Below are 10,482 nucleotides of genomic sequence, written 5' to 3'. Positions count from 1 at the left end.
CCACAATGTTAGAAAAAGCTAAAAAAAAAAGGTTCACTCTGTCCAAGGGCAGTTAGGTGCCTAATTGTCTATGAAAACAGCATGAGCTGTTGAAGATATTGACAAGTGTGATTAATCTTAAGGGGACGTGACATTCTCCTGCATTCTCACAGCTTCTCCTAAACCACGACCCAATATTGCTGCTATGACCTATTCCACAGGCGGCTGAATTATCACGCAGATAAGCTATGCGCCAAACACTCTGCGTCAGCAGTGGGATATCACGTTTTATAATTCCCATTCAGCAAGGTGGCTTTAAAAAGGAGTTATTAAGGAGCCACAAGTGGAATACTTGCATAAAATGACTATAGGTAGGGTGGGCCCAGCCACTGACACTGAGGAAACTCAAGATCAGAAGTCAATCAGCAGAAGTCAACCAGTCCAAGGTGCCAGATGGAAAATATGCTCAGGAAAACAGAGAAATCAAGGCTGCCCCAAAGGAAAGAGCAAATCAAGAGAAAGGTCAGGAAACCAATGAGATTACACTGCAAGTCTTGGATAAAGATAAGTTAGAACTAAAATGAGATAAGGCAGGTTAGTCAAGAAGTCAGGAACCATGCAGAACCAAAGGGGATGCAAGGCAGTGAAAGTAGTTTGTGAGGCTGCCCCTTGTGCCTCAATCAGAAACATATGCAACACTCAGATGTTAAGGCTTTTCAGGATACTGATCCCCCAGGAGAGTACTGAGCTCCTGGATACAAAGCTTGGCTGCTTAGTCAAAGCCTGAAAGAGAAGAACAGGTGCCTAACCCAATGCAAATAATATTTGTTCATTTAGGACAGCTATCTCAATTCAGAAGCAGGGAAATTTGTGTAACAGAATCACTAGATGTCTCAGGTTTCTTCTTTTCCATCTTATAAAACTCTGTGGATCATGTCTTGGGACAGGAAAGAGGTTGGGTTGTGATGGACTGTTCCATATCTCAGGCTTCCGTTGGCTCTTTGGCTGTGCTACATCCTTCATGCTTTCTGGGCACTCCTGCCAGATGTGTTCACAGATCAAGAAAAGCTCTGTATTCAGGGCTGCAAATCAGAACTGAGTTTCTGTTACTGCAGTGACAAAGAGATCGTGCTTGCTGTGAAGAAGATAGGCAGGAATTGTTGCGTTTTTTTCTCAGTGTGAGACAAAAGACACGGATTACAGTCATTCCTGAAGTGTGGGCACATCAGAAATAGAATGCAGTCACAATATCTGTAGATTACAAGTAGATATACACTTTAACAGCTTGCTAAATTACAGGCTCTGTAATTGCCAGGGGACATTAAAAGGTTAGTCTGCTAGTTTAAATACAGCATACAATAGAAGTTAGGCAGTCATACTGGAGGAAAGATGTAATAATATCAGTAAGAATGTGCTTTATGCTGATATTGCTAGGTAACTGCTATCTGCAGCATGTAACTACTTTAGTTTTGAAAATCAAAACAAAACCTAGACACCTAACTAAAGTATTTTTTAATGGCATAAAATTCTGGACCAGAGGAAACAATAAGCATGCTATTTATTTTTTATGTCAGATCAACACCCTTTTCAGTTCTTATTAACCAAACAGTAAAAAAAGAAAAAAAAAGAAGTTGTTTTGAGTCCAAAATGTTACAGTTAGCCTTACTATTAGATATGTGGAAGGAATACATGTGAAAAATAAGTCTTAATCAAATAGAAAAAGTAATATGCCTGTTTTAAAAACAAGGCATGTGATGAGAAAATAAAAATTATTTATGAAGTCAAACGACTTTTAAATCTTTAAATTCCCCACATACCTTCTAGGATTATAGTAACCTGTGGAAGGTCATTATTGTTATAAGGGAAAAGATTAAATAAGCACTTAAGCAGACATAAATAAATCAGACAGGTTAAAAGCTATTAAATTGAACAAGACTAGAGGGGAAACCTAATCAGTGTTGCAAAGGAATCTAAACTAAGAAAGAAAGAAACAAATGCAATGTTGAGAATGGCTAATGGGTAGTTATGAAATCCCAAGTCATCTCTACTGCAGAAAGTTTTTGGGTTATATGGAGGAGCACAAAGAATTTATGACAGGAAAACTTCTGTAGCAAGTTCAAAACTTTTCCCCAAAATACCACAAAGCTGGAAATAAAATTTGCATAGAGATAATAAGATGATAAAGTTGAAAACTAGTAGCTAGAAAGAGGCCAAAGGGAACAGCCTGCCATTGTGTTTGCTTCAACAACTGCTCAGTTGGAGGGCCACACCCCTTCCTCTGACACAGCTATCCATCTGTCAAGGCAGAAAAATGGGTGGCTGAAAAAAAGGGCTTGAAAGTAGAGTGTGATTCAAGAGCAAGCATTCTTCCTAGAAAAAAAGTCAGAGTGAAGGAAGGCACCACCTTCTGACTTAGGAAACACTGAAAGGCAATCAGCCAGTCATTTGGATCAAGAGTGTGTGGGAAGAAATATATCTGCTGTAGGGGGTGTTGGGGAGGTGACGGAGATACAGTGGCTGCTGTGATTGTTGGGCTATGGCTAGACATGTAGCTTGATCTCTAAACTGGTAATCACATTTCTCCCAGGAAAAAAATAAATAGGCAATATGTGGAGAAAAAAATATGTTACAGAAAAAACCCCAAGATATATTTAGGTATTCTTGTGTTCCAGAGCTGGAGTCCACTCACTTCACTGAGGGATGTTTTTCCTAATAAAGCTTCTAAAATGAAGGATGGATTGTACTCCAAGTATGCATATTTCTAAATATGTCTGGCTTTATATATTTCTCAATATTTTCCTGACTTTTGCCTGAACAAAAAAAAAAAAAGGCAAACAAACCCATTTTTTTAACTCATTCTGTATGCTCTGAAGAGACAACGTGTGTCTTCTAGGGAATGAAAAATAGCATTTGTTGGGAAAAATTAATTACATACACAAGAAATTAAAAATGTTATGGAGGTTATGACTTAAAAAAATTACAGGCTGCTGTCATGCAAAGATACCTCTGCAACTTCATTCCCTATTTTAAATCCTACAGTCTACAAATTTGGATAAATGATAACTTGTAATGGCACCTGATGTACCAACAGGCATACACACCACTTAATTCAGCAACATCAGTTAAATGCAGGTCACTGCATTAATTAAGAGTGCATCTGTTATAACTGATCAATTTCTTCTCCCTAGTTTTAATAAGCGATTTTGCCAACATGTTTGCTGGAAATATTACAACATCTTCCTGCACTGAGAAAACCCAAAGGGCCTATTTATCTGGTTCAGCTGTATTCTTGTTTAAACAGAGGGTCATACTGAAACCAAAGGATTGCCTTTTTGCCCAGGAGACAGGTCTAAGATTTGACTGGACTACAGTGCGTCTGCAGGAAGAATTCTTTTTCACAGACCACTTAGTCATCCTGGGCGAAAAGAATACTAACATCAAAGATGACCCAAAGAATGACAATCACCTATGCTGTGACTGAATAACCCTGGATTCAGGAAAGGAAGGCTTAGTGTCCCGATTTTGTTTTCTGTGCATGCCGTGATTTGATTTGTAGTTAACCAACACGGGGCTTGGAATCCAAACAGTGTGAGTAAAGGAAACTACACTCTGGCAAAGAATGCTTTGTCCTACTTCAGATGTAGTCCTTAGGTGACCAGGCGTTGCATGCTTTTAATTTTACCACCTAAGGATATTTAAAAAAATGTTCTAAGAACAAATGTGTCTGAGTATTAAGCGTGACACAAAATGTCATGAATGCTTAAAGTTGCAGATCCTGTAGGGAGAGAAAGATGCGGAGAGGAGGGCGTTTTGTCAGATCCAGGGAGAGATGTCCCGGTATAAACAACAGGCTCGGGATTGGACGTCGTACTAAGGAAGGGAAGGTGGCGGGGAGCAAAAGAAAGAAGGTTCGAACTGCCCACCAGGTTGCGAGATTAGAAGCTGGCAGGGAGGAGAGGATCTGCAGGCGAGCGGAGCGTGTGGGGCGGCGGAGGGGAGGCGGGCGGCGGGAGGGCAGGCCGGTGTGAGCTGTTCGGCCACCGGAGCCAATCGAAAGCTGGGGCTTGATCCTCTCCTCGGGCAGTGGCTGCGCGGAGCCAGTGCCGAGCTCCCCTCCGCCGCCGGGAGCCGGCAAAGCCGCCTCGCGCTCCTCGCGCACTGCTCTCCCCCGCTGAGCGCCTATGGGCATCTGCAGCCAGCGAGGGCTTCGCACCACCGCCATCAGCAGCAGCAGCGGCAGCAGCGGGCGACGACCGCCACCCCGATTCATCCCCCCTTGGGATCTATAGCTGGCTGGACAGAGCGCGCTACAGACCCTTCCCCGCCTCCGTGCAGGTATGGGGCGGTCGGGGGGCGCCTGGCGTCCTGATCCGGCAAAGCTTCTCTTGCGGCCGGTTTGCACCCTTCCTCCTCCTCCCCTGCCCTCGTACATTGATCGCCCCTTCGCAAGGCAGCTGTGCGGCTCGCCGGGCGGGCGGCGGACAGGGCCCGCGGGCGCTGTGACAGCACGGGGACGCCCCGTAGAACCTCTGTCTGCCGCAGCCCCGCCACGGCACCGCTGGTAGCCCCGTCGCTCCGCACCCGTCATGGTGACCATCCTGCCCGTCCCCACGCGTGATGCCGCCGGCCACAGCGCTGGCGGCGGCGGTTGTGGACGCCTCGGCGGGGAGTAGCGCGCCCGCGCTGCTCGCCCGTGGGGCGTTCCCAGGAGCACGGAACTAAATGAAGGACAGCCGGCTCCCCTCTCGGCTGCGCCTGAGTCGCGGTGCTTTGCGCTGGCAGCCTCGGAAGTTACCTGAATGGCCGAATCTCTTTGGGTTTGAGGCGCGGTGCGCACAACAGTAAAAAAAAATAAATCACCTGGGGCTTAGAACCTGTGCCCCTTTGTACCTTTTTTCTTTGCTTTGGGTTAATAATGATGGTTTGTGATTATGAAACCCCACGAGGGATCAGCTCCAAGCGCAAACAGCATTACTTTAATTCGTGAATTGGAAAAACAGGTATATATGTGTATAGATACACTGGGGTGGCTTTCTGTTTGTGTGTGTTTGTTTGTTTGTTTTTTCCTTTGCAAACAAGGATTATAATAATACATACCCACAGCAGCCTTACAAGGAGCTCCTACTTGACTTTCTGCTAAAGCTAAGGAAATACTTGCACTTCCACAGGTCCACAGAATTGGAATCACAGGTCTTATAAAAATTGCAGTGGCGTTTGGCTAAACAACTCTTATTTTTAGCATACTATTGTGAAAGCGGTTATATAACTTTCTGTGGATCTTTGAGGACAAAACTAGCAGCTCATTAATAATAAGTTAAACCCTTATTTTTTTGTTCCTAAAGGAGGAGATAGAAACTGAATGGAAGTCCAGTGAATAGAGTCAGGAGAACTTCAGCCTCATAAATAATTTCCTAACGAAGAAGCCCAGATTAAGAATCCCACAGTCCTGAGAATCACAGAGCAGCAGGTGCAGGACCAATCAGTGGCTGTGCAGAGCCACAATTAGCAAGCTGGTTATCAGACCACTTCAAAGCTATTTCTTGCTAAACCAGGGAAAAATCAACATGATATTAGAGTCTTATCTTCTCACTACTGTCAATGCAATACAGATACTGTGTTCCCTTAGGGAATTAGTTTGTTGCTTGAACTCCAAGAAGTACATATAGCCTGAAATACGTGCTTGGTGCTTAGTTCTCAGCCTGGCCTTTAGTCATTTATTTCCAAAAGCTGAAGAATAATACCCTAAGATTTTAAAGAAATACCTTGAGAAAATTATTGAGGAACAGCAATCTGTTTATTACTGAGACCCAGGACGTGAGGGTTGTGTGTCAGTATTCAGACTCTGAGCAAGGGATCTCTTTTTCACTTTCGCTGCATGGTTGTCATGAGCTGCCATTATCTAAGGCATACAGTGAAATCCTAAATTCTAAACATTTGTGCACAGTGCATCTGAAGAGAGCAGGCCACTCTGCTTAATCTCTGTTGTAGAATACATGAGAAGCTTAGCAGGTAGAATTTTGCTTTCTTGCCTCTCTTGCAGCCTAGTGTTGGTGCAGAGCTCTTGTGCACAGGGAGAAGGTATGTCTGGTTTGCTCAGCCTTCCATTGCAGCATGATAAGTAAGTGAAAGATGTGCTAGTGCAAAACATCAGTAAGACCTGTAAAAGAGTGCCACACAAACAAATGCCATTAGCCTAGATTTTTGAACTGGTGGATTTAGCTGACCTATTTGCTTCTTTTAATCTTTCAAGTAGACTGTGCTGTCATGAAACACGTCTTTCAATGTGAAATAGGGCAATGGTATGAGAAGTTGAAGAACTAAACTCTTGAGAGTTTTGCTTCTTTCCATAGTTAGCGGGGGAAGGTAAAAACTAATATCTGAATTGCCCACTGAACTATTTCAGTGCTTGGTTTCAGTCACTGTTTGTCAATGCTTATGAAAGTGTAAATCATATAGCTCCTTATCACCCTCTTGTATAATAAATAATTTAGTCCTGCTGTGGTTTTGCTTGATAAATACGATGTGGTAGATTCCAACTGCTCCGTTTCATAGTTCTATATGCTACTACTGAATTCATGTTGAAATAATTCTAATTCCAGCATCAGAAACTGGTAAGTTCCAAATTTTCCCAAATTTATCAAGTAAAATCTACCAATTCTAAATTGTAATTTATCAGTTTCTGACACTCGAGGTAGAATTACTTCAATGAGCAGTTCAAGTCACTGAGCAGGAACTCAGAAGTTCAAGTTGCTGTGTAGTTTTACTGACACCCAAAGAGTCTCTTCAAAAGTGACGCGAAAAGGTCTTTTCCACTCCGCTCTCACAGATGCTCATGGGTGTGGTTGTGCATTTATGTTACTGTTGTGGTTTGTGTCAGGACTGTACGTTTGACGTGAGTCTTCCAGTTGTTCCTACTTACTGCCCATGTCTATATACCTCATGGTGGGCCAGCTGGATTCCTTTAAGATGAAGATGTGCTTGACTCATTGCTGGAAATTTAGTCCCTGGGACCAGACCAGGGCTAGCCTGGTGTAAAACCATGTGGTGTCTTCTGCTCTTAAGTATTTTGTCCTGTGTGTCTGTTCCTGTTGGGCTGTGCTAGCTGCCAACATAGATCTGGTCCGTTTGCAGCAGACTAGTGCTGATGCACCTATTGCGCAGTTTGAAGCTAATCCTATCCGTCTTTTCCAGTGGTGTGTGCTATCCCTGCTTCTCTCACCACTGCCTGCGCATGTGTTACCAAGAAACTCCCATCTCAGGAGAGCACAGACCTACTGTGGCTGTCCTACTTGTATATACCCACATTGAGATCTCTTCAATTCTAAATAAAGATGGCCAATTATTTTTTGATAGTCTGGCATGCAACTGTAGACTACATTTTGAGTGGGAACATTTGATTACGTAGCCTTGTGCTTGTCTACTGAATGTGAATGCAGCAGTTGCGTTTAGGAAAGGACAACTGGTGCTTCTTCATGGTTGTTTGACTATAGTAGTCCTTTTGCATATAAAAGTTCACAAGGCTGTGTTTACATTCCTCATTGCGTTTGGGAGAGGGCAGGTATGTTGACGTCAGACTTAAGAACTGTCATTTAGAAACGCTGTGCTGTGTTTCCTGGGTGCAGCATTGGTGCAGACTACATTTCCCACAAGACACCAGAATTGCCACTTTTGAGAGGGTGTTGCCTGTGGTGGCAGTTCTGGGCACATGATGGGAAACATGCTCTGGCCCTGGAGTCCAGCTGCCCCGGGCAAGTGGGAGTGTGTGATGCCCATGGAGATGTCCAGAAACATCCACTCAAAGCTTCTAACTAAAATCTTAAACCACCTTTTTTCCTGCAGTTTTCACTGTAAAGCAAAAAAAGAAAGAATAATTCCATTCTCTGTTGTTTGGTGATCTGGCTGAATTTTTGCAGTTTCATGTTTTTCTTTAATTTACTTCTTCTGGGGAAAATTCTTCTAAATAGAAAAAATTAATTTGCTAATTATAAATTATTATCCTTTGTATGAAAGCATTTCTAACTAGAAAGCATGTTACTGGAGCAATTAGGGATCTGATTCTTCATAGTAAGAGCAGATGATCATCACTGCTACAGAAATTTGGCTTCTTACTGGTTCTTCAGTTTACACACATTTTCACAGGATGGATCGTGATGGAAGTCATGGAGCTGCATGTGTATAGCAGAGATCCTCCTTGTTCTGGGTCATTCTGAGTGCTCCAAGACTGCTTTTAGATCATAGAAAATGTTGCGCTATTTGGAACAGCAGGAACTGAAAAAGAAGAGAGCTTTTCCTTCTCAGATGACTCTATTGCTAGAGGTTGTCTGCTTCAAACCTTATTCCAATGCATAGCTGGTCTGTGTGAAGGAGTGTAGATTTTAACATGAGTTGCATAGATTATGGCTGTATCACTTGAAAGGCTAGTATACCCTGTTCTCACTGCATGAAACCATTTATTGATATTTTTTTAAAGAAGCATTTTGAAGCCTATTTCAGAAAGGGAAAGGGACCATAAGAATCTTTGTCCAGAACGTCAAAACAGAGGGCACTCGATATCTTTCCATATCCAATGTGATACAATCATGGCAACTTCACTTGTAACCTACCTTTGTCAAAAACTCGTCCTACAGCATCTACTTTTCATATCCCTTTTTTTTTCCCTTTGGGCATAACTATACTTGTCTGTGAGATTCTGCTTTGTTTGTTTGTTTTCCCTTTGTGGTTATCTACTTCATATCTGTTACACTGATAGCAGCATATTTTAGATTATTCATAAAGCTAAGGAGGATTAAATAAGGTCAGTTTTTCATAGGGGCTACACTGCCATATAGAATTAGTTATCCTCCATACAGAAATATTCATGCTGCTGTCTTTACTACAAACCTCTTTATAGAAAGGAAAAGGTAAACTTATCTCTCATTCCAAGCTGTTTAAAAGTCATTGTTGTTTAGGAAGTGAGTATTTTACGAAACCATAATTTGTAATGAAACTGAGAGGAGGTTAAAACTATGACACACTGAAATACAAAAAGTCTCATAACGATTTAATTTCTGCCAATTTTGTGTTAAGGAAGTGGGAAAAGTACACTGGGAATAGAAAATATATTATTTACCCTCCAAATTTCATTTTGAAACCATTTTTTATTGAGTGTGATGGGCAATACAAAAATACAACACCAGACTGTGGATTTAGCACCAATAAATCTTTAATATTTCCTGAATTTTTAGATTGTCTTAAAATGTGGGAGCACCATTTGTACAGCTCAGAACATGTTGTTGTCCTTGTACTGTAAAAATGCTTGCTTGAGTTGGAAAACTGTATTGAGCTGGTGCTACAAGTGAACTAGCTGCTCTCTTCACTTCTGTGCAGTTTTATTGTGGTTTCCTGCCACGTCTAGTCTATCTTATTTACTCTGCTTAAGTGCTATTATGGTAATGCCAAATACCCTGATATTCTAAATATTCTACAGTAGCGACAACAACAGCAAAAAAAACCCAAACCACCACCAAAACACCACCAAAAAACCCCAAGAAACCAGCATTGGTAAATTTCTGCATGACCATTTCTGGCATGAAAGTGCAGGTTTTGTCCGGGTGCAAATCTCAGACCTAATCTCATTTCCAGTGAGGCCAAAACACTAGATTGGCTTACAGTTAAGTGAGATACTGACCATAAATCTGGCCAGTGTCTATACAGATAACATCTGGAAAGCTGTCATTTAAAAATATGTGGGAGAGTTTGGGATAAGGGTGTAAATAGTGGGTCAGAGCTTCTATCCAAAAGGAAAACATCCCAGCTCTCAGATGTCAGACATCCTTGCTCCAGGCATGTTTTTTGTTATGATCCATTTATCGTTTGTCAGTTTCTGTTCTGTCAACATAATTTGAAGCTTAGTGTCCTTTGCAAGGAACAAGGGGAGGCTGACAGGCAAAGACAGGGAATATGTGAACATGTTGAATGACTTAGTGGATACATCCAGTAAAGCCTAATAAAGAGAAATGGCTGTCACTTCTATTACCATTTAATTTGTTCTCTGGCTGACACCTTTCAGATTACTGTGCACAATGACTTTATTGATTTTGGTCTATGTTCTTCATTAATGAAGCCCATGGAAATTTTGTCTGATGCTTCAGTGAGAAAAGCTTTTGATGAGATATTCTTAAGAGTAAGTACTTGCAAAGTAAACAAAGTATCCGTACTTTGGGTGCTATGTCAGTAGGGAAAGATTGTTGATCAGCCTCTTTAGTATTTCCATTCCTTGCTGAAGCTGAGTGTTAAGTGAAGTCATAGCCTAGAACCTGTGATTTCTTAAGGCTGGCTGAGGCTGAAGATTCATGGCTGGACTCGGTGATCTTAAAGGTCTTTTCCAACCAAAACGATCCCGTGAAATGATTCTATGATTTAAATACCCCATAAAGTAATTGTTAGGAAAAATGTATGGTTTTATTAAGGAGTCAGAGGAGGTATATGGAAATAGCACCATTGTTTGCTGTTTTTGTTACATGT

The 10,482-nt window shown here is 41.9% G+C and overlaps 1 protein-coding gene across 3 annotated transcripts in view; it reads left to right on the top strand.

The window, feature by feature from the left end:
* Positions 1 to 4,077: 4,077 nt before the first annotated feature.
* The window catches only part of GREM2 (gremlin 2, DAN family BMP antagonist), a 40,454-nt gene continuing 34,049 nt past the window's right edge, over positions 4,078 to 10,482 (top strand). For 2 of the 3 annotated variants that reach the window (XM_009909165.2, XM_054162310.1), the window contains exon 1: positions 6,021 to 6,097. In XM_009909165.2, coding sequence (XP_009907467.2) covers positions 6,060 to 6,097 — 38 coding nt within the window. In that variant the 5' untranslated portion in view covers positions 6,021 to 6,059. Of the gene's footprint in view, positions 4,315 to 6,020; positions 6,098 to 10,482 lie in introns of those variants that run through there. The other variant, XM_054162311.1, reaches the window with a different exon arrangement.

This window comes from Dryobates pubescens, chromosome 6 (genome assembly GCF_014839835.1).
Source record: "Dryobates pubescens isolate bDryPub1 chromosome 6, bDryPub1.pri, whole genome shotgun sequence".
Taxonomy (NCBI): Eukaryota; Metazoa; Chordata; class Aves; order Piciformes; family Picidae; genus Dryobates; species Dryobates pubescens.
This window is presented reverse-complemented; position numbering and strand designations above follow the sequence as displayed.